The sequence below is a fragment of the Melospiza georgiana genome, chromosome 1 (genome assembly GCF_028018845.1).
Source record: "Melospiza georgiana isolate bMelGeo1 chromosome 1, bMelGeo1.pri, whole genome shotgun sequence".
NCBI classification, from domain to species: domain Eukaryota; kingdom Metazoa; phylum Chordata; class Aves; order Passeriformes; family Passerellidae; genus Melospiza; species Melospiza georgiana.
Window position 1 is genome coordinate 43,167,216 of NC_080430.1, and position 25,624 is coordinate 43,192,839.

Consider the following 25,624-nt stretch of genomic DNA (forward strand, 5'->3'; position numbering starts at 1 on the left):
AGTCTGGTTTGAATAAGTAGCTATCTTTGGCTTAGACTGGTGAACATCAGTAAAAGCCTGCTCTTGTCCAAACATTATCAACAATTCTTAAAGGGAGAAAGTACAAACCAGTCAATATATTTTAATCAAACATTACTTTAAACATAATTGCTCTTCTCTCCTCAAATCTAACAATGATTTGCAAGACAAGTTATGAGAAGTCTGGGCCAGTATTATATTAATTCACAGAAGAACATCTGTGCAAATGTCTGAGATGAAAATTTTATTTACTATAATAATGTTCTACTGTCACCACTTTAAAAAAATCTCAAAGTTCAACAGTTTTTTATATTTTCAAGAACTACTGAAGAAAACAGTTTTAAAGCATTGGGGAAACTGAATGAACCTCCTACATAATCTGGAGGATGTTCACGAGAACACAAGATCAAAAGAAAGAGTAAATAGCACTATTTTAACTGCAAGCACGGGGGTAAGTGTCATTTTACATGTTCTGTTAAACTACCTTTTAAACTATGCTCTTCTGCCTCCCCAGCATCCCTGAGGACAGAGCACAGAACCACCTAGGGCAGAGTAAGAAACTAGAAACTTTTAGCCAGGAATCTTGTTAAACTTTAAAAATTACAGAATCAATAAATTCTATGAAGAATTTTACACCTTGGATAAAGTGGAATGAAATAACTGATCTGCCTTAGCATTATTTTGTACTGCTCCGCTAAAAGTCTAGTCCTATTAAAGGATGAGGACAAGGAGGAAGGCTTAAGCTTTTCCAGGCAGACTGGCAAGATGCCCTTTTGCAAGGTCTTTCAAGGTATGATCTCAGGAACTGTGGCAGAGAAATTAACTTGAAGTTAATAATCCTTTTCATTCCAGAAGTTTTGAGGGCAGCAGTCAAAACAGCTGAGAGCATCAGCCCTGCTGAATACTCTCCCTTGGTGCACAGAAGTGACCAAGCAAATCAAGTCACTGCAGTGGGCAGGACTACCAGAATCATGCATTTTGGTGCTTCAAACATTAGGTTAAGGTGCACTATTTTTCTTTCCTTCTATCCAGCAATATGAACTCAACAAGTTCTGGCATAATTATCTTGTCCCAAAGATGCTGAAACAGGCAGCAATCAACAAAGGTTGTAACTTTAATTTACCTAAAAATTAGGTCAGCCCCATTCACAAAGAATGTTTCCAAAATATTTTTATTTCATCCTTTAGGTGACTCATGCCAGTATCCAAGTCTCTGCTTTTGATCAAAATGCATGTTATGGCCATAATTTCAAAGCTGACAACTCCTCTAGAAGGATTATTGCTTACACAGATCCCAGCTCAAGATTCTGCTCACATGCAGGCCTCAGCATATGGCAGCCCCAGCAAGAAATGCTTTTCTCTCAAGACAAAACTTGACCCAACACCTCAAACCAATTTAGAACAAAAATCAGTGTGTTTAAATCACAACAAAACCCTGCTTTGCATGGTTGCTCATCTGAATCAATTGCACTGTTGTGGCCCAAGTCAGTTTGAGATCAGCTCAGCTGGTCAGAGCACGGTGCTAATAACACCAAGGTGTGGGCTCCATCCCTGTGTGGTTCATCCACTTAGGAGTTGGACTCAATGATCCAACTGTGTGTACCTTCCAACTCAGAATATCCTGTGATTTTGTGAATTTGGTTAGACAGCATGGGAACATTCCACTATTTGTGCCTGGTGATGTAAACACCCCAGAAAATAAAGTACATTGCCAGAGAGGAAGAGCACATTGAGTTCCACTCCTGTTTTTCCTTCTGGTACACATACTTTAATTTTTAATATTCTGTCTATAACAGTTTTCCACATAGTAATTCTCCATTTCAAAGAAATTGGATAAACTCTTAATATAAAATCATATCTGTAATCCCTGCTATCTGTGATGTCATATCTCCAGCTGTTTTTTAATGACAGGTCCAAAAAATTCACTTATTGTAACTTAAATAGAAAAATTACAAAGTCCCTCCTTCAAGTAAGGAAAAAACCTTCAGCAGTTCATGCACTGGATGTCTTAACATTGTTCCTCTCTGAATTACACTAGTGAAAGCTTTTCCCCTTAAAATGAACCTGAGTAAATATGCTGGCCAATAGTCAGACCCACTGCCACATGTGAATTAAATGCAGAGTAGTCTGAGCAAGAGCAGCACTGATGTCAAAGCAGAAGCACCCCTGAGCGAGCAGCTTTGAGGAGATCAGCTCAGAAAGTTTCCAGTAGAACACCATTCCAACAGAAAGTGCTGACTTGATGAAACCCAAAATATTCCACAGGAATGTGCTAATTCAATCAAAACTTTTGAAAGAGGACGGGCCAGCTCGCCAGGCCAGCCAAGCAGCCTAGTGAGCTGACTGGCTCTCCCCAGCCCTGCAGGGTCACTGGCTGCCCCATCTGGCCAGCTGCCACGCTGCTGTCCCTGCCCTCTGAGGGGCCCTCGAGTCATAATGAAACTAATGGAGTCTTACAAAGTGTGCTGAGAAACAACACAAGAATTTAAAAATGAAAACCAGAATTATTTCAGAATCAAGTGCAGGGTTTCAGCAGAAGGTACTGGGTATGTTTGTTGCAAAGCATCTCAAGTCATGAGTCTCTCTTGTGTCTCCTCAACTTTTTATAGAACATCTTCCAGTGAAAAAAGCTGTATTAATATTGCAACAACTCAATAATTATATTCAAAATCTAAACTTTACCAGGCACCTGTAATCATCAGCAGGGAGTTCAAGGTAAGTTGCTTCCAAAGCACTGAGGAAATTTACATAAATGCCGGTATCTGACCAAAACATGGGGCTACAATTTAAGCAAAACCTTTCACAGAGCAGTCCCTAAGAGGGCTCCCTGCTTGTCACCATGACAAATTTGAACAAGATGGTGCAAGGAGCCTCATTTAACACTCTGGAGAAGCTCAAAGGATTAGGTATGGCTACACAATATTTTAGCAGTCTTTAAAAAAAAAAAAAAAACCAAAAAAAAAAAAAAAAAAACCCCCACAAGCCCTGTCAACTAGCAAGTAACCCACTTTCTTCAAAAACTGATTTTTGGCAACCTGTGGTTAGCCAGTGCATGGGACCTACTCTGGCTTCTCAACAACTCAGCAAGCATTTGCTAACTGCTAGGAAAGGTTTTTGAAGACAACATCACCAAGCAGCATGATATTTTCTGCACAATACCATTAATTTAACCAGCTTTTGTATAAAGATGCCTGGATATTGGTTCATGTGTGAACACCACAAGTAGTTTAAGGAATGTGGAACAAAGTTCCACAGAAAAAAAGAAAGAGCTCTTTTAAAATGCCTAATTCAGTCAGCAATGGGATCTCTGTCACAGACAAGTCACATGATTTTGAAAGAATAAGGCTAATAAAATGTACTGATATATTTATATGAAAATCAGCACAACTTCCAGCATAGAACTGAGACAATTTTGTGACCACTCTTTCAGAAAACACATGTAAATCAGACAGCTGCCCAAGTTTGCAGTTCACTGACCCTTTCAACTGCCAAATGCAATGCACAAAGGTAGCTCAGAAAGCAATTAGAGATTGGCTGGGAGGACTCATTAATTTATTTAAACTTCAAATCACAGCTAAGCAGTCTTGTAACATTTTTCTGGGGGAGACGGTATGCCTCAGACTCATTTAAAAAGAAAGGTTTGGCTTCTCAGAATGACAAAATACATGCAATTTGCTCCCTGGTGTTTCTTAGAAATAACTAATACATTTACAGTACCATGAGGAAAGACATCTAGAACAGAACTAGACATAAGCACAGTTCAATCCAACTGCTCAATCTCTAAATACTTCTGCATCTGCAAAGTCTAAGTCTCTCTTCAACTCCTTGCAACACAAAACTAAGAGCTAAAAGAAGGTGAGGAGAAAAAAAAAAGGAAGAAAAAAAGATATTTTCCCTTCTAGTGATAATAGGACTGGGAAATATCAGTGACCAACAGAGGCAAATGATGCCTGCTTGGCTCTATTCTAGTATATATGGCATGAGGCCAAGATAACAATGAGAAAGTAAAGCATAAAGAGATGCCTTCTATTTTGGAAGAAGGTATCAAAAGTTGACAGCAGCATCTTTTCTTCTCTCAAACAAAACTTGAGATGCCTTTGGCCTATGGCAAAAAGGCCGATTCATCACTGATCTCATGATGACAAACAGCAAAACAGACAAGAAAAAAATGCATGCATATAGACATTCATATGCAGGTCTGGGCCTGAAATCATGGCAGCATTAAGTTACCAACCTGCTAGTTAATTTTTTTCATTAGCCCCATTAAAGGGACCACAACTATAACACAAAGGAACAACTGAGCACTGCACAACTGAGAAGCCATTTCCTCAATTTCTTCATGCTGCAGTAATTTAAATAGCCAGCTACAGGCTATAATTTCACCTTTAGTCCCTGACTCCAGGAACTAACCAACTGGAGCCACAAGGATCAATGCACACTTCTCTGAAGTGTGCATGAAAATGAGACCATACTTCTACATATCTCTTTCAAACCAGCTTACCTAATTTGATAGTTTCCTTATTTCACACTTACATAACCATTTCCTAGAATCAGTTTCTGAGGCTCACTGTACAGCAGACACTCCTAAGGCAAGAGATGACAAGCTGCTGTTAACTCCTATTGCATTGCCCACAACCACATTTGTCATGCTGCAGATTATCCAGTGTCTTCAGCTGCCATTCACAGGTTTTTCTTCTGCTCATCTGTTGAGTTAAAAAACTGTGCAAAGGTAACAAAATGGCCCAAAGGGGCACCAACCAGTAGTGTGTAAGCTGAAACAATGCAAGATGAAAAAAGGAGTCTGAATAAGAATATATCACCACTGTGATTCAAACAAACATCATAAATGATACTGAGAGGTTACATTATACAATTACCATATCTTCAAACAAAAGTTAGTCAGCTGAGTGCACTCATATGTACATGTAGGAAGCAGCAGGGGAAAAGGATTTCAGTCAAATTTGTGCACCCCCCATCAGGTGGATTAGTGCCAGAGCTTGTTCTCTGCCAGTCTGCCTCCTCCTGCTCCACCCTAACTGATCTCAAGTGCATTTTCCTGCCCTGACTGGGGTGACTAGTGTGCTTCTCTTCTCTCCAATGTCCAACATCTCTCAGTACACACCTTATCTTGGAAAATGCTCAGACCTGAATTTAAGAAGGAAAAATAAAGAGGAAAAAAAAGCACTCTTTGTTAGATGAAGTCAACCTTCTCAAATACATTTGTAGTAACACCGGGAGAAAAAAGAAATATTTACTTTTCCTAAGTACTGTGCTTTCAAATGGATTTCACTACTCTAAGCATATGATTTCAAATTATTTTTGCAGTTAAGAGCCAATAGTTTTGGATAGCATTATGGTATCCAAAAAATAAGATGGGCCCAACCATTCTTCAAGACTTGTTTCAATAAAATGGTCCAGTGTAGAATACCCTAACAGCAAGGTACCTGGAGGGTCAAAGAGCCCGTGACACTGCAGGTTATTTAGTTAGTAAATAACCTGTGTTGGAAGGGATGTCTGGTGGTCTTCTGGTCCAGCCCCTCACTCAAAGCATGGCCAAGTTAGACTAAATTGCTCAAGGATGGAGGTTGCACAACCTCTTCAAGTGCCTTGACCCCTCTCATTATGTGACATTTCTACTTAACACTGAATCAGATTTTTCCCTGATGTAACTTGTGAGCACCAACTTTCAGCTTCTTGCTGTTCACCTGCAAAAAAAGCCCAGCTCCCTCTCCTCTCCACAATTTCTTTCTAACGGCATCCTATTCTGACATCTGATGACTGGTGAACAGTAATCTCATTGAAGATGCACTGTAAGATTTTCTGCCAAAGCAGGCACTAAAATTTCACTAAGACTTTTTAATTCCTTGTTTCCTCAAGCCTTTTTTTGTGCTTGCCGTAGAACTGAGTGTCAGCCTAAGCCACAGTGATAGAAAAGTTTGATCTCAGCGGCAAAAATCCTGTTTGCCTTGCATTAAAGCTTGCCTAGGAGGAGAGCTTAGTAGTAGTAGTAGATTCATTTAATATTGGTCAGTTTGATTAAAATAACAAAAACATATAGCCAGTCTTCATGAAGTATCACATAGGGAATCAAGTGAAAAAGGAGAAGTTCTTTAGTTCCTCCCAGAAAATGTAATTTTCTTGAATAATGTGCAAATGCACAGCATGTCAAGTAACAGTCCTTAATAAAGTCCCCAGGAGACTCACTTGACCCACCTCACTACCTGATGTCATTAAATGAAAGGAGGTGTAAACTACACACATCTCCACTGGACAATAAACACACACTGACCAGTAGTCAAAAAATGGAATAAACACATTCAAATAATTTTATATTTGCAGGACACAGGACAAATTATATTGGCATGCAGTATACAAAGACCAAGTTCTTCGGAATTAATTAGAAAACAAACTACAAGCAAAAAAACCACCTAATTAATGAGTCCACCAAACCAGTTACCAGAATATCTTATTAAGTAAAGGACTATTATCACACCAATGTGTAAAATGAATAAATAATTAGTCAGCTTACTTCTTTCTTACCATTGTAGGTAATCCTTGGTTTTGTCAAACACATCACAAGATGTAAATCCATTTCGTCAGAAGATACAAATTTTGAACATACAGGGCACTTGAATCCTATGGAAAATAAAAATATGTAAGTGTGAGCATACTCAACCATGTAGCAAATATATAAAAATAAAGAAAAAAGAAATCTTGGGGGCTTTTCAGTTTTGCCCTGACATTTCTTACATAAATAAGATTCCCTTGATTTCAAAAGATCTCAAAATGGACCATTGTTTCTGGAAATCATTTTGTTGACAATTGCAAACATTGTTAGCACCTCTGGAACACTAATTTAACAACTTAACAGTTTAGGGCAGGAGCAAGAGAATCACATGACTTCACTAAAACAAATTACAAATGTGTAGAGGATAGAGCCATCAAAATTTGAACTTGGGCAGGAATCCTGAATCAACATGTTCATTTTTACTGGGAATTGTACTGAAACTTCAACCAAGGATCTTGGTTTTACATCTTGTCATACAAGCTGCAGCATCTTTTACCTGGAAAAATATTAAGTCAGGGGTGTTGCCTCACCTACTGAATCACTAAAACTTCCTGTAGCACTGAATTCGTTTGACTGTTCTCATCCTAGCCAAACATAACCTTGTTTAGCTTTTGAGGTCACCGCCTCAGGCAACATGGGGTAAAGAATAATTAAGACACTCTGGATTGTGATGCAACTGCATCACAGCCTATGACAAAAGTGCTTAATACCTAAATTTATGTCACTGCCAAAGACAGCCATCTTGCAGTTAAAGGACAAGATCAGGTGGACAACTTTTACAATCCACAGAAGAGCCTGATTGATTCTGATCTGCTGAATAATTAACACACAAGTGAGAGACAAAAAAACCACCAGCAGGGATCTCGATGCATAGTAGCTGTTCAGGAGTGTACCTACAGACAGATTGTCCAATAGGACAACATTCAGCAAAAATATCAAATCTACATCCACCCTCAGCACAAAGGCACAACTTTCTCTCTGATGCTGTGAAGAGTAATGGTGCAGGCCTGTATAAAAGGTCACTGCACCTTCCACCAGCATTCCCATCTGGGCCTGCTCCCACATGTTTTAGTTTGCTGCCTCTTGCTTCTGTACTTCTAACCTTGGGAGTCCACAATAAATCGAGTCAGTCAAGGATGACAAGCAACTTGATGCTGCACTTTCAAATAACTGATGCCTGAGAATTTTCATCTTTACTGTTAATTATTATCCAGATGTAGATCAAGCAACTAACCTGAAGCATTAGCACTTGATACAAGTACTGCACTTTCCTTATCAAGAAAATTATGTATCTCTTATGGGCAGCTCATAGGAAGCAAGTCAAAGGACAGCTAGTAACAACCATAAGGAACTCAGGGCAGCAGCTGAATTTGTGCTAGAAACCACTTCCTGAGATAAAGTACAGTTCTGCTTCTTCCAGTTTTCAATTTTAGTCATATCTATTTCTTTGTGTCAATCTTACACTTCAGTTTGATCACTGCTCTTCTCTTCTTGATTTTATTCCTCCTCCCTCAACCCACATTTTTACAAACAACAGATCAATAAGCATAGCACAGCCAAATATGTATTTTGGAAAAGAACAGCTGAAAGCATTCGTTTACTCGCTGAAAGCTTTATCAGTGACCTTTCAGCCACTGTGCAGCCTCCTTCACACAGGTGTCCTGGGTGACTTCATGATGCTGAATTGTATCCCCATCTGTCTGTTTAGTCCAGAAATAAGTTTTGCACCTTTAAGACTGGTTCAGACAGCAAAGAGGGGTAGAGAAGAAGCACAGAGTTTGTTTTCAGATACTGCACTCACTCCTCCACATTCCTGCTCCTGGACTGTGTTGTCTGCAGAACAGACAGTGAGAGAGAGCTCTCCTGTGCTTTTAGTTAGTTTTTGGCTAGCTGAGGCAGTGAAGTTCCCTGGACTGTGTCGTTTAGTTTTTTCTTCTTGGAACTGTTCAAACATACTCTGGACTGAAGAACCCAGAAAAACACCAGGAGCTCACTCACACCTGTGGCCCACCAGGCCCAGGACACTGCCGGAGAGACTGGTAACAGACTGGGTGAGCTGAGCTACAGCCCACAAAGAGGACTTTCTGAATTTATTATCTCTTCAGAGGAGCAAGAGGTTTTTTTGCTTTAGTATTGTTTGTTTTTTGTGCTGGTGAACACTTGGCTTGTTAAATAAATAGGGTGTTTTCCACTTTTCTCCAAGGAAATGTTTTCCCAAACCAGTTAGGGGAGAGGCTGCTTGAATTTGCTTTCTAGAAGAACCCCTTCAGAGGTTTTCTCTCAAGTTTGCCCTAAACCAGGACAGCAGGCTACACCTCAACATGATGAAAATAAAAATTACTAACTCAGTCTTCCAAACACCCAAGCCCACCACCCATTACTGTTCTGTTAAAAGTTTCTTCAAAAACTGACCCAGGGTAAATTTTCTCTCAATCTTTATCGCCCTACTGCTGCTGATTGCTAGGTTTTGACTAGATTTAAGACCCAAGCATTATTCTCATTTATAACCTTCTGTAAGGCATAATTGACAACACAGTTTGATGTGAAAAAGCCTCAAACTTCCTTATACACTTCAGACCAAGTCCTGCTGCGACAGAAGGGGGTGTTTGCATTACAGCAAGTTGACTTTTATTTTCATGGCTAGTTAAGCACTGAGACAGTCATTAACAAATTCTCTCTGCTTTCTGGACAGAACTCTTCTAGCTTATTCCCTAGAGTCATGAGCACATGTAATTGGGAGCAACAGGGAGCAGGGACAGCCACCAACAGGTCCTTAGAACTATTGTTAAAGTTAACAGTGTTAAGAAGGTACGTATCCCAGGAATTCTTGAAGGAAATATTTTAATCCAAATAAAGTACTGGGGAGAGCTTGAGTGAATAATAATGATAATTTAATAATAATACTGCTTTAATTTAAACCATGCTTCAAGATGGACAGCAGTGAAAAATATTTCAGGTTATCCTCCCCCAGAGTATTCAGATGAATATGCTTTTACCACCATGCACCTGCCCTTATACCTAGTAAATAATTTGTGTTCTAGCAATATAGTAAGTATTTTAACAATACATTTTGTTGTGGCTTGCCCTGTGTCAGAGGGGATGTGAAGGTAATGGGTAAACAACTACAAATATACTGACACAGCAAGTCAGGGATACCTGGCTGTTGTAGCTTTATTCAGTGTGCAGAAATGAAGAACCCGAAGAACAGAGCACATCACACTTAACTAAGATCCAAGGAACAACTCAGCTGACCGAAATAAAAGGTGTGTTTGTGAAAAATATGGTTTTCCAGTGACCACAGTCAGCTGTATGCCAGAGACTTGCATAATAGCAGAAAAAGAGCCTTGGGCTCACAGCACTTGCTGAAACATTCTTTAAACACAAGTGAAATCTGATTTCTCATGCCTTTACAATGTTGAGCTGCAATCCAGCTCCTGGATTTAGCCATCTTCCCCAAGAGATGCATAGCGTAAGTTTTGTGCGAAGGAAATTACCATCTCCAACTCCTTTTGGTAACCCCAAAGAACAATTACTTTGACTACAGACAAAATATTTACTTTAGTCTAACTGTATTTGAAAAATATGAATAAGCAAACAACATACACTGTCCACGAGCCAGTTGAAGGTCCTTTAAAAGCTCATCTTTTTCTTCCTTTCCTCAAATCAGAGGGCAATACCTTCAAATCAGCATGACCCAGTTTACAATTAAGTACTGGGAAAGAACAAAGACTCTATTGTACCCCTGCCCAGCAGGATAACAACATTTATAGCCCATGTTTGTTTTTACTGTCTTCTCAAGGAACAATTCCAATAACTTAAAGAATATTTCACATGACTTTAACAATCAGCAATGGGTCAGAAATAACTTGCTCTCTACATGACTTGTTTTACTGGGTTTTGTAGAGAATTCACAGACATTTGGACAAAAAAATGGAAGCAGTTATCAGATGAGGTAGCATCACATGAAGTGTCTTTCAAAAACCTATGAAACTCAATCAACTACTTTCTCACCCTCTTTACAAGGGCAGCACAACAGATAACATACAGTTCTAGGTAAAATCCAGCTCTTAGGAAGGTGTTGATTTCAGAGCATCCCTTATTTTTGTCCCAGATAACAACTATCACCTTTGCATCAGCGTTATCACTGTCAGCACATCACTGCAAAGTCCTTCCTTCTCCCTCAGTAGAGAGCTCGGGCCGTGACACACCCTAAATCCACTGACCATCTCTCACCCCATTCCCTACATACAGAAGTACAGCACTAAAGAACTGAGCACCAAAACCGAGCAAGCACACATACCTCTAGCTGACTTTTGCAACTGCATCCTTAGGAGGGCAAATTCTTACAAGCTCCCACCATCTAGTTTCACAACCCTAAGTACAACACTGAAAGTAACACATTACTTAAAACAAAACCAAAATCCTGGGAAAAAAATAACAATTACAAGAAACAGAGGCAGAACAGAAAGTTGCAGTACAGCTACTAAAAAAATCCCAAGGTGACAGAGAAAATCTGAAATAACTAAACCTACTTAAGTATCAGGACATAGCAGAGGTGAATTCTGTCTCATTCTCTCTTTAATTTATCACTTTCTTCAAGCTCTGCCATCTTTTGCATGTGAACCTCCAGTTAGCTAAGAAATCCCATATTCTCAGACATCAATCTACCAAACTCACACTTTTCCTCTCTGGCAGACTTGGGAATTACCCACAGGGACAGGTTGATGGGTGGCCACTCACTCCATCAGCACCAATTTCAAGCTCTTAGCGATGCCTTACTGTGTTTGCCTTGCTGTGCAAACATCAGGCTGCTTATGTTTCACATCAATGCACAGCAGAGCAAACATAAACACCCAACGAAAAACAAACTCTCGGACTGCTAAGACTTTTAGAAAATCATGCTGGCACTTATTCTGGAATATCTACTTTGTGGAACAGAAAAAAAAACCACAAAACTGCTAAGAGCTTCCAGAAAACACAGGGCAGAGTGTCACAGAATTGCACATAAAGAAACATATTAGACTTGCACAGAAGAGTGGATGATCCTTTCAGACAAATATTAAACAGTTGTAGAAAGAAGTAAGCACAAATAAAACCTGCACCAACACAAAAGACTGAATGAGCCTGATCAGAGTAACTTTTCAGCAGAAAACATCAACTGGAACACTGCCAAAGCCAAACTAAAAGCAGAATGGGAGCAGCTGCTCTTTTAAAGTATGCAGCCTATTACTATTTTAAGTCTTTGTATCCTTGTGTTTTCAAATAAGATGGATAAATCTACCTTGTTTTGCAGTTAAAGAAGTCGTAAGAGAAATCCTTGCATCCACACACTTTTTCTAAAGTGTATTTGAGAATAAGAAGCCTGACAAATGTTACTTACATATTCACACACGTTCTTTGGTACTTCAAAAAAGAAGTATAGACAATCTGGAAACATAACATCCAGTAAATTTGATGTGTGAGGGTGGTATGCAAAATCACTATCATACAAAGAAAGCCTGCATAATAATGCTAAAAAGGAAACAATACAACACAAAAAAGAGTTGATTACTTCTTATGTGTTCAGTAGACATGGAGAACAGTCAGTAACTCTGCTCAGTATAAAACACACATAGACACTGGGAAGTGTGCACCCTTTATCTTTTCCCCCTAGTCTGAAAACAAACAGGTTACTCTGATGTTTCCTCACAGGCCTTGATGCCAAAACCTTTTATTGCTCTTCTTGTCCTCTCTCCAATCTTACCATCGTGCACTGCCAAGAACTGGGCAGAGATTTCGGGCTAAGACTTCATAAGTTCTAAGCAGAAATTAATACTTCCCTATTACACTGTTCCATTACAGTAGGTGTTAGTATATATAGATCTATTTATACACAGTGATATCTCTTTTATGAGTGTATATATAGGTAGGTACATTTTAAACAAACCAACAGGTGATTGGCTCATTCCTCTCATGTCTCACAACAACCCCTAAATCTTCAGCAAAACCATTGCTAGCCAGGTCCATTTTTATATACAGTGCTATATTTCTGCTCACATTTATTAACTCTTATCTGTCTTTTTTTAATCCATTATTGGCACTTTTAAAACTTGTTAAAAAATTATGAATGCAATTTTTTCCCTCCATAATGCTTATAAGTTTAGCATTTTAGTTTTTTCAAGTGCCCAGCCTCCAAAAAAGAAATTGACTGAAAACAAACCCAAAGCAGACCACTATGACATTTCATTTGAATTATTTTCCTAAAGCAGATGTATGATCTTTTTTCCCCAACTATTTCAGCATTCATCTACTTTTTCACCTAGACCAAATTCTCTAAGTTGACTTATAAGAATATACATCAAAATAGCATAAATATTTTCAAGTCAAAGCATAACGCCTCTGCTTATTCCACTTCTTCCTTTTTCTGTTCAACTGTGTAGAAGACTGTGAAGTAAAATTTTAAGGACAGCAGAAAAATAAATGGAAATCATTCAGCTTCTCAGTGAAGTAACAGTCCTGGTCAAGATAAAATTCTATTACTCCCTTCTTCTGTAAACTAATTTGTAAAACTTGAAGTAGTTTAAAAAAAAAAAATCAAAAAAAGCTGTCCAGTAAAGGCCACATGGTTACAGAATTCTCTCTTCTCCTCAGACAGCTGAAATGGAAAAAGAGAATGAGTAATTCTGTAAACAGAAAACCACGAAGCTTTGTGCACTAAAGCATATTGCTTTAACACAGCTGAGATCTTGCCTGGCAAGTTTACCCTAGCCATCAAAGAATATGAAAATTATTTCACACTAAATTCAAGAACAAAGAACTAACATTTTTTAAAGTCTTTAAGTTAGAAAGCAAAAGAAAAAAGAGCATTAGCAATTGCCAGGGAACCTTCTACAAGAAAATTTCTAGGTGCTGTAGCTGGCAATAGAAATGGCTACTCAGAGAAAGTTTGACATTTTATGGACTTAAGTTTTTTGTTAAGAAAATGTCTCAGTGAAAAAATCACACCTAGTTCTCCACCTTTCATCCTTCCTTCTGTTGTCAATTGTCTAAGCCAGGAGAACACAGCACCACCTGGAAAGACTTCTGGAGGTGAAAAGAAATAAAGAAATACTCCCGTCACTTTGGGAGATAATATGAAATCAAACAGAAATAAGGAACACAGTACAAACATTCTAAGCTCTGTCTCTTCTAGAAAACAGTAAGAACAAATAAGCACTTAATGATTTCAGGTTCATAATCTAGTGGGGTTTTCTTCCCCACTTTTGTGCCATAACACTGAAGTAAACAAATGTGTGAATTCCTTGAGGGAAACAAGGGATTTTCTCTTGTGTTTTCTGATTTAAATGTCTCACAGCACTCAGTGGGAAAGGGGGATATATATAAAGTGGGGAATAAAAACAAATCTGAACTATTTTAATTTAGGAGTCCACAGAATAATAAGAAACTATATGTTTGGATAATACTTTATGTTCTAAGCAAAAAGTTATGAAAGACAAAATTTTATTACAAACTTCTTCAGCTCCCTTCATCTTGGTAAGTGGGAAAGTTAGATCTTCAGTAGCAATCACTGAAAAATAATGCAGTACAGAATGAAGAAGATCAATTGAATAAGACATTTTCTGACTCACAAACAAAGCCTTTATCAACTACACAATTCAGGTGTCTAATGCCAATGTAAAATTATCATGTAATGATGATTATAATTGACAGCTGCACAGTTTTAGAAACTGAATGAACACAACCATTAAGACAGGAAAAAAAAAGTGCCCAATTTTAATATATCTTGCAAACTAGAAGATGAAATTACAGGCAGACCTGTTGAAAGCTTGATATTAACTTTAAACAGAACAACAAGAACAGCTGTTATTAGAGGAACAGCCTTTTAAGAGTGACATTTCAGATCGATGCAAGCACCCAACAAAGGGAGAAAGACAAGACCTTTTTGGCTCCACCTGTTTTGTGGGGTCAGTGTTATCCCCCCAGTCCCATCATCCATAGGGATCTGTGGTCAAGCTAAAGGAGAGACTGCTCAAGTCTCTGCCATCCAAAGTCCTACAGTACCTGCACTTTCAAACTGACAAGCACATCAACAGGAACAGTTCTTCAAGTGACTTGTAAGCCATTTATTCACTCTTCAACTAACTACTTAATTACCTGCATTTGAAACACTCACATCCTGCCCATCACAGATCCACACCACAAGTCTCTCAATGGATCTGAAGTATTTGAAGACTGACAAGTGTGAATATAAACTCTGGTTGGGAGCAAGCTTTGGTTTTCATATAAAAAAGGCTCCACCCACACCCTAAACCCAGAAGATTTTAGCTTTTGGCTTACAACCCTCGAGAAGCACATTTTCAACTAGCAACCAAAAAACTCCCCTTAACAATGAGACTTTTCCCAGAGGAATATTTTTCACTTCCATTGTATGTTCCCAAGGGAGGGTGAAGGGGAGAGAACCCAAGGAAACACACTTCTCTTTTTCATGTAGGTGCGATGACTCCCTTCAAAATCCAACTCAAGGACAAGAAAGGAAATACACTTTTCTTCTCTCTCCATCATCAGATCTTTTGCAAGCAGAGACAGGAGCAAGGTCCCCCTCTAGCCTCACCAGCAGGGTAGCATAAGGAGTAAGGGAAGAAAATAAGCCTATCACCATTTCAGAGGCTTCTCTACACAAGTGGAGCTACTTGCCACTCCGGTGAAAACATTGTGGAGCTGAGATGTTGTCTGAATATGAAGTTCAGCCAGGGTGGACACGTTTTTGAGCCTATCTTCTTCAGAAAGCAACTAGCCAGAAAGCCCAATCAATGGTTCAGTGCACAAATATATTTTATTTACACTCAGCAGGCAAGATCATCCTGCCGACATTCGTCTAGCTCAATTGTGATGACAAACAACCCACTGCAGGCCAGCTTGGAAGTCTGAAAACTTTTAAGCAAATGAAATGCCTGAAAACTCTTACTTCAGAGATACTCCATATTCCCATTGCTTTTTGCTTCTTAACTCACCGACCTCAGTTCAAAGAGGAAAAATTCTCTTTCTCCTGAACCTATACACTTAGTTTTTTCTTTCTTCTTGAATTTTGCTACTCCCTCAATTTTCTCTTACTGCCTGGAGCAACATTTTTCTCAAACACCTGAAAAAGGTCTTTCCACTCATAATTTCACAACACAAGTGGAGGAAGACAGACAGGTCAACTGTGTTCTGTTGTCAGAACGCACTGCTTGGGCAACTGAGTAATTTGGCAAATCAACTACAAAATTTTAAGTGCAGGGAACCAGTTTGTCTACACTCCCCTGCCCTACTTCACACTGTCAATAAAGATACTACATTCAAAAACATACCAGGGTTAAAGAAAATTTTCCATTAGAAACCACATAATTGAAAAGGGAGTGTAGGAAGAGCTGCTCCAAGATCAGAAGAATCAAGCCCTAGTTTTTCAAAATGCACAGGTGTAAATATCTTCCAAACTTGTACTGTATAGCACAACAAATCTGATCAAAATTACATGAAGCACGACAACAAGAGAGGAGAGGGTGGCTATACCATGCTGAGAATATATTTAATGATAGCTAAAAGGGAAGAGGAATGATGTGAAAATGGCTGAATAATGGTTGACAAGGATGACTAAACCGAACACGTGAAACAGAGCATCTTGTTGGACGCAGAGAAGTCTTCTGAGCAAACTGGCCAAAATGCATACGAGGTCTCACGAAAAAAAGAAATGGGAGAGACAAAGTAAACACTGCACTTGAAACGCAGCAGACAGGAACAAAGGAGCAAGCCCCAGGAGAAGGCAGCATCTTGGAAGACAGCACAGATAATGATGCTGCTTGAAAGCATGCAGAAGACAAAGTCTCTCGGAGAATCTGAACTATTATTCTACTACACAAACAAGGCGATAATGGAGACCTGAGAAAGCACAGCATTTACAGACAATTAGTCTGTTGTCTACAAAGTTTTTACCAAAGTAAGTGAGGGTAAAAAAAAAAGAAAAAGAGGTCCTCACTAAGGCAAAACTTTGTAAAGTCTGATTTAGTCGAAATACTTACCAATAACCTACTTGTTCCTGCAGAAATAGAGGTAGCAGTGACAAAAACAAAAAAAAGGGGAAAACCAATCAATGACAAAAAAGTCAGAGTACAAAATAAAAAGATTACATCTGGGAAGAATATATGTAAGTAAAATGTTAAATTATTATGTGGAATGTTCCCAGGAATTTATATATTAATTCTAAACAGAATAATGATTCATTTTTTGACAGCAGCATTAAATTATATACCAAAAGTACTTATTATTACATTTATTACTCAGTATAACAGGAAAATTTTACCTATTACAGTTTCAAGAAAGCCAGGAACAAAGGTTTCAAAGCATATTGTTTTCTTGTGCTTTTCATCTATTCTTTCATCACACAACAATAATTTTTATTACTTAAGCACGACAGTAGATTTTCTTGTATCATTATACACTGTATTTTCCCCCTTTATCTCTCCACAATAGCAGTCCTCCATAGATGACATCATTTATCAATTCAGCAGGGAAATATCTAACCAATGCACTCATCTACTTTCATTCACTTAAACTGGTGAGAGTTGAGTAAGGAGGGCTAGTTGGTTGGTTATTTGAATTTGCTGGGGGGAGGTTGTTCAGGGTTTTGGGGATGGTTTTTTGTGGTTTTTGTTCATTTGGCTTGATTTTTTTCCAGAGTAGGAGTACGGCTCATGAATAAAAACAGAACTTATTAGAAAAGTCTGGCTTAAAAATACCATTCATTGTCAGAACAAAGGAATTTTCTTTAAGGATTAACTTTTTATCTAAAAGCATGGACATTCTCTGCTTATCATAAAGCAGCCTTTTGTTTTTAAATGGAAAATTCACGCTAAGAGAAGTTCACTCTACATTGACCCATTTATTCTTACAACTTGGAAAATATTTATCTTAATGTATGGACTATTGGCCAGACTAGGGTGTTGGATCATAATACACCAGACATTTAAGATAATTAAAGAGAATATTATAAAATATAGAGACGTCCAAGGGGTGGTAACAAAATGTTAAGTTCAAAAGTGTACACTGGAATGAGACCATTAAATTCCTCAGTATTAACATAATTTAAGCGTTTAACATAAGCAGCATACAAATTTTGGGAAAATGTATTTTGGGAAAATATGCTGCATTACATCTATGTAATGCAACCACTAGTTTTGCAAAAGTTCCTATGTCCAAGACAGAACCTTTTAAGAGCATTTGAGAATGTAGCATTGTGAAGAAAGCATCTAAAATGCCTAGTAAGAGGAACAGTAAAGAAGATGCATTATTAGTTCAGAAAAAGACAGAACTGAAGTCAAAAAGATATAACCCCCTCAAGTATTTATTGTCAGTAAAAAGTGAAGAAAAGCTATTGAGCTGCATGCTTTAAATAGCTCAATGAGAGATTTGTCCATATTTAGTCTTTTACCTCTATTATGACAGTACACAGCATGCATAACATATTCTACAAAATCTTTAAGAACATCCATAAATCCCAAACCAACCAAACTTTCAAATGATATGTTACACCACTGCTACCACAGTAACTAAGGCAGAAAATGTAATTCTTGCTTCTTCCCAGCTAAGACAACACCATTTGAACAAACTGTTCCTATTTTCTGTATCACTCTCATTTAAATATCTCTGGTAAGGAATGCTACTCAGCATTTCCTTTTTTTTTTTTTTTTTTTTGCTGTTTACAACTGCTGCATTGGTCTAACAGTCAAACTGTTGAGAAAGTTGGTTAGTTACCCATTTTAAATATCTGCATGCAGAAGAGAAACATCTTGTTTACATTAACCAGATCATGCTAATAAGATGCACATATGCATGCATACACACACACAGAGCATAGACTCTAGATTTTAACAGGGATCTGCAGTTGGAAATAATAGATTGAATGACACTTTGACCTTTCAGCAATTTGAAAAAATGACACAGTAACTCAAATGTTTTTACTGATCTAATTACACCTTTCACTTAGGGTGTTACATGTTTTCATTGCTTTACTCATCCATAAGGTTACTAAAGGTAAAAGAACCTACACCTGCTTAAGAGGTATGGGGTTTTTCTTCAGTGTTCAGAGAAAATCATGACCTGTCCTTTGATATACATAAGCAATACTCATTAAAAAAAAGCAGACACTGTCTTGAGTTTGAAAACTGAGATAGCATTAAACTGCAACATGCTAATGAATTCTACTTTAAAAAGAAAGGTTGTTGAGGTTTGTGTTTTTTGTTTTGTTGTGTTTGCTCTTTCTTATGAGTGACTAAGGAGCAATCACAGTTAGTATTTTTGTTTCAGGAGCGTCTGTATGAGATCAGAATCACAGCATGGCAAGTGTTAAAAATATGTTTGTTCACAAATATGTATTAGTCTCTCCTCCAGAGAGCTTACACTCCAAAATAGACAAGAACAAGCAATGGTTACAATGGGAGCAATGTCTCCATTTTATACTTGAGAAAGGCAGTAAGAAACTAGCCCTGCCTTACACAGAAAGTCAAACAAGTCTCCCAAGTCCCTAGCTGTCAGCTTTTATAAAAATGCCTATTTGGCCACAATGACATTGAGACAAAGATCACGGAAAAAGTAAATCAGTGACATAAATTTGCTCTGCCTTCTATGTAGCAATGCCATCTTAACCAGCATCTTACCTAATGAGCTAGCCAGGCCCTACCACAGGGTCCCTAAATCCAGCGACTGCATAGTTTAAATATAAATAATAAAATGCTCATTGAAAAAAAAAATTATGTTTTGAAAGAATTAAAAAGCTCTTTAGAACAGTTCTTGATTGCAGCATAAAAAAATGCCTGAATTTGAGCCTGCACTCCTAGCTTATTTTCACATTTATCCCTTCACCTTCCTTTTCTGCTGTATTAGCCAACTTGGAGATTAAGAAGATCAAAACAGAAGCCAGAGGGGAAAGGCCAATAAGGGGCATCTGAAGAAACCCTTCCACAACATAACTCCAAACAGTTAAAAAAAAACCCCATGGTACAAGAGACAAGTAAATGAAAGATGTGCCCAAAATGTGTACTGTACGCATACTTTACCAGCAAGGAACTTACTTTTAGAAAAAAAGCCTTCCATAATACACATCAAATAGCCCAACACCTGGGATTTAATTCTCTTCAGAGAGGCACTCAAATTATTTTTTAGTGTCTCTCACACATTAGGACAGCTAAAGCCCTGAGGTAGACTACTTAGGACAACTACTACCCAAATGTCAAACTAATTAGAGACACAGATTTGTATCTGTTTTCCCATAGAAGCCTTTCATTCTAGGTTGAAATTTTTAACTTTCCAAAATAGTCTGTGAAGGAAACAATAGTTCTCAAAAGGCACTTTAACTTAATCAAACTATTGCCCAAGTAAGAAAGATTTCACACTGTTAAGTGTTCAGGCACTGAATTATCACATTGTTAATTCTAACACTTAACATAATTTATAGGCACTTTTCTTTTTCAAATTAAATTTTCTCCTTTATCTAAGAGGAGCACTAGTACCTGTTTCAGTAGACAGGAGATGTACTTTCAATGTCTTATGAAATAAAATCTCCATGATAGTCTTGAAATATAATTCTCTCATACTTAAACTGTTTCCAGTTTTCTAAAAGGCTTTCTTATTCTGGATTTTAGGAGAGGTCAAAATAGCTGTTTCCCACATGGACACAACTTTAATTCCACTCCTTTCATTGTGGAAGAAGCCCTCAGAAGGCAAGAAGTCCACTTCACAGTGGTTAGTGTAAGAGCAGCTGTGATAAATTTCACAGTACAGCCACACACAGAATAGTGAGATTAAGCCAGGATGTAAGTCACGAGCTCTGGTGAAAAGACAGACTTGTTCCAGTTCTTCCACAGCAAATTCTATCTGTATTCAAGGCTTCTGAGAAGTCATAGGCATGTAAAGGACAGCCTCTACCTCCAGGCTTTGTGGGTTTATCAAGTAACTTTTTTTAAAACTTGCCTTTAACTACCACTTTTGGGAACACTTACTAAAAGCTCCTAAGGGAAGCTGGCATTCCTGCCAGTCACCACAAAACCTCTCTAGAGGAGCTCTTGCCATACCTGTCTTTTACAGCAGTTGTATGAAATCAGAGGTCAGTAAACCAAGAGATGTGCCACTAAGGGAAACCCATTTTTATTGAACTTTTCCCTTGAAACGTAGCAATACTCAATATGATTCCTGGCTTTGGGCAGTGCAAATGCCATTTAAACCATTAATCTCGTGTCTCTTCTTTCCAGAACTGTGCAGACATTGTACAATTTATTCTATTAATTCTGCAACCTACAATAGCAGTTTCTGGTCTGGAAGATATCTCTGCAGGGTATGCCACAGAAAACTAACATCTCTCTAATCCTCCAGGGAGTTTCTCCTGCTCCAGGTTGCAAAATGAGTGAATGCTGAATTTGTTCTGTGAACAGAAGACTGGTACACTCTCTGTCAGGTACTTTGCCGAGAACATAATGGGACAGACTGAAATTCTGCTCCTGGTGTAAAAGTGGTGCTTAGTTAAAACTGCATCAGAATTATCCAGAAGCTGGCCTAAGAGGAAAAAATAGATGCAGTTGGAAGGGTTATGTCATATATATGAAAATAGAATTCTTTTATACATGAGAATACATTTTTGGGTAGAAGTCAAAACCAAGAAAATTGCCCTACTTTGGTATTGTGTAAATAGGACAGTATTTATTGATATCAGAGATGTTCAAAAACAACGGTGCAAATTAAAATCTTAATTAAGGAAGGATGTTCACAGCACTGAACATCTACACAATAACTTCCAAAATAAAAATTCATTTACCAGGTGTCTACCTGCAATAAAATTCACATGGGTTGCATTAAATCTTGAGACAGACTGATCTTGCTACACTGTCACCTAGTTACTCTAGAGCCATACAGTGACAGCTTCAAGGGGAAGCAGGTGATCTAGCCTCAGAAAAACAAAACCGAATGTGAGTCAATTCCCCATATTACTAATCTACAACACAGGTGGGATTATAACTCCTGCAGTACCCCGTTGTTCTTGGCCTGGCCAGGTTTGTCATGAAGTTGGGGGCAGTGCTTTCCACAAAATAAAACAGCTTCTGGAATCAGTTCCAAATATTAAAAGAATTATACAGCATTCTAATCTATTAGTATTCTGGCAAGAACAAGCGAACACAAATCAGAGTCTTTAAAACCAATTTAGACAAAAATCCTGATCTCAAATGGATTAATATGGACAGCAACAAAGATGCCTTATTTTTCATAGGCTAATGGCTTGTACACAAGCAATTTACAAAAGATACAGGAACATCTTCTAAAGTGCCAGTTATGACAACTTGTATTATCAACTCCTATTCCCTCAGGGACAGTTTTACAGAAAGAAACTGAAAATTAATCAAGGAGAGGAAAACCCTTACAAAACTACTAGCTTGTCTTGCACAGGCTAATCTGTTAAAAAAGGTTTGAAATTTATTTAACCTAAATGTACATGGTGGGTTCCATCCCCAAGCAAGCAAACACAAACAGTATTTAATTCACTGTCCAATCTCTGTATGTTTCTGTAACTATTCAGGGGGAAAAACTGTTCCTATAGCAAACGTAAGAAATCAGAATACCAGGGAAAGAAATTCCAGAATGCAACTTCAGTAAAACATCAGGACTTATAAATAAAATCATGTTATATATCATGTCTCAAATGAAGCAGGATTAAGAGGGGAAAAAAATAACATTGAAAGGTAGAATGCAGCCCTGGAAATCACCCAACAACTTGTCACTGTTCCCAGATATATGGCAGGGGCCCAACCTAAACAACCTAACCCTAACCCAACCTAAACAAAGCAAAGCTACCCATAACTTGGGGACAACAAGTGATTTAGAAATACATATTTTCCAAGACACTAATAAAACTCTAGTATTAATTTTGTTTAGTGATGGATTTCTATTTTACATTTAGAAAATACACTCCAACAATTGAAATAGCAAAACAAGTTTATTTTCTTTTCTTCTTGAAATTCACCTTATTTCTTCCATTAGGGAGTACAAGAAATGCATGTGGGTTCCTTTTTTGTTTGTTTAGTAGCAAACCAAATAAAGCTGCCAATGTTCTTATAGAACCTGCTTGAATGATATAGCAGTATACCAAAAGGTCTTCAGCATAAAAAGAAATTCATATTTATTACAGATTTCCACCCCTAAGGCAAATCCTGCAAGACACTGCTAAAAAGATGACAGCAAGTAGGGAAAAAAAGCACATACTGCCTTAAATAAACTGCACTTAACAATATTTTAAAAAAGTATTCAAACCACACAGCTCTCTGCAGCAGGGTCATAAAAAGAAAGAAAAAAAGGTCACAAAAGTATTTACAAAACTTGTTTTCACACAGGAATCAAAGTATTACTGTGTTTTCCATCTGGGCTTTGAAAGCCATTAAGTGAAATTAATTATTCACATTTTGTTCTTTTTCTTCCAAACACAAGATAGATCTTGTCTTGTTACCTCAGCAATACTGAATACAAAGCTATCCCTTTTCAAAAGTAAATATTTCATAATACCACCTTGTAGATTTTATCTTCTTGTCAAGAAAAACTAATATTATTTCTAAAGGTTAATCTTTCAGTGAGCCTCCTACAGCTCAAGGCATCTTTCTAAAACTAACTCAAAACATATCAGAGGTTTCTCCAGGTTAAGTTCAAATACTTCATTTCTCTCTTTTTAAACACTGGTGTCACAGAGCATTAAACAGCATGAGAACAGCAAGGATCTGCATAATTTGCTTTTTCTTTTCCACTTCCACATACTGTGAGGAACCAAGCAGGGAAGTCCAGTTGAAACCACAAGCCTAACAAAACTTTCAGCATAAAATGAGAACTAGATCCAGAAAGTCCTTTAACCACGTGAAAAACAAACAACAGAGATGAAACTAAGAACAAGGAAGTTGCTGGTTTAGCAGTGTGTGACAAGAAACCTATTTTATAAGATAAAAGTGAACAAGTAGATAAAAAAAATAATAACTGCAGGCTGGTGAGTCAAACTTGGAAAGAACGACTAAGAGCCTTCCAGGGAGGTGTACCCGGTCTACCCTTGAGGCTGTCAAAGCTGCTTTCTGCACCACAGGGCACTGGGGCAAATGAGGGTCTGTCAGGAACTCTTGCTCTTTTCAGTGGGATTGCGTGGCCGAGCTACAACGCAGTGGGCCGAGGGGCAGGTACAGCTCCTGGGCTGTGCTTCCCCCACGGGCTCCAGGAGCCCCCATGCCCAGCTATAACGCTGTGGGCCCAGGGGCAGGTACAGCTCCTGGGCTGTGCTGTGGTTCCCCCGTGGGCTCCAGGAGGCCCCAGGCCCAGCCCGGAGCTGTGGGCCGAGGGGCAGGTACAGCTCCTGTGCTGTGGTTCCCCAGAGGGCTCCAGGAGCCCCCATGCCCAGCTATAACGCTGTGGGCCGAGGGGCAGGTACAGCTCCTGGGCTGTGCTGTGGTTCCCCAGCAGGCTCCAGGAGCCCCCATGCCCAGCTATAACGCTGTGGGCTGAGGGCAGGTACAGCTCCTGTGCTGTGCTGTGGTTCTCCAGCAGGCTCCAGGAGCCCCCATGCCCAGTGTGGAGCTGTGGGCCGAGGGCAGGTACAGCTCCTGTGCTGTGGTTCCCCAGAGGGCTCCAGGAGCCCCCATGCCCAGCCATAACGCTGTGGGCCGAGGGGCAGGTACAGCTCCTGTGCTGTGCTGTGGTTCCCCGGCGGGCTCCAGGAGCCCCCATGCCCAGCTATAACGCTGTGGGCCGAGGGCAGGTACAGCTCCTGTGCTGTGGTTCCCCGGCGGGCTCCAGGAGCCCCCATGCCCAGCCCGGAGCTGTGGGCCGAGGGCAGGTACAGCTCCTGTGCTGTGCTGTGGTTCCCCGGCGGGCTCCAGGAGCTCCCATGCCCAGCCATAACGCTGTGGGCCGAGGGCAGGTACAGCTCCTGTGCTGTGCTGTGGTTCCCCGGCGGGCTCCAGGAGGCCCCATGCCCAGCCCGGAGCTGTGGGCCCAGGGGCAGGTACAGCTCCTGTGCTGTGCTGTGGTTCCCCGGCGGGCTCCAGGAGCCCCCAGCCCCGCAGCACCCGAGGGGAGCGGCCGCGGCTCCGCCTGCGCTGTCCAGGGCGCGGGTGCTGAACGGGCCTGCCCGGGAGGGACCCGCCTGGGGCAATGCCTTCTGCTCTCCCTGGCCTCCACACAGCGCCTATTAACCCCAAACAATTTATATCCTGATTACCGGTCTTCTGGTAATCCTGTTATTAAGTGCAGTTAGCCAAATACCACAAGAATGACACGAACGTATTAATACATGAGGTCTGTCTTCTGCAGCCGGGCCAGGATCAAGCCCTTTAAGTTGTTACTCAGGCTGAGATTCACGGCTTAAAGGCAGAAAGATAAAAACTTTAGTTTGTGTACCAGGATGCTGAGGTATATGCAAGTGTAAGAAAAACCCTGAAATTCTCCTCTATTTATACACTACGAGCGCCAATTTGTATAAACAGTCACAATGGCACTTTCATCTGTGTTATGGAAACAGGTTTTTTACAGCCCAAACAGCTGCTTTCAGTGTTAAAGAGAAATTGCTGCTGGCTTTCTTGTTTATACAAGAAGCAGCAGCTTCAAGTTTACTAGCTAACACAAACAGTAACACCAGATAATTCTACACACAAGCCTGTTTTCAATGAATTCTCTTATCAATCCTCCTGAATCTCACCAGGCAGGCAGCCACTGACAGAAACAAACAATCTATGTTTTTAGAGACAGTTACTTTATTGTTAAATGTTGTCTTCTTCATTACCACCCTGGTCCTTATTTGTCAGACACACCTAGCAAATTAGAGCTTTCTACAAGCCTAATTCAAAGTAAGAGGCAATAAAAATCGAGAGGGACTAAGTGCAATAAATGTCCTTTCAGTTACATTTCAAGGCTATATGCATCATTGAAATTGTAGCTAATAGCCAGCAAGAGTCAAGTACAACTAGAAAGGAAAAAAAGAGCCTTTCATGATTGTAATGAGAAAAGAACTATCTGC

General features: G+C 39.2%; 1 protein-coding gene across 1 annotated transcript in view; it reads right to left on the reverse strand.

The window, feature by feature from the left end:
* The window catches only part of ZNRF2 (zinc and ring finger 2), a 55,301-nt gene that overhangs the window by 17,242 nt on the left and 12,435 nt on the right, over positions 1 to 25,624 (reverse strand). The window contains exon 2 of the mRNA XM_058030556.1: positions 6,558 to 6,653. Within this exon, the coding sequence (XP_057886539.1) occupies positions 6,558 to 6,653 (96 nt within the window). The remainder of the gene's footprint in view (positions 1 to 6,557; positions 6,654 to 25,624) is intronic.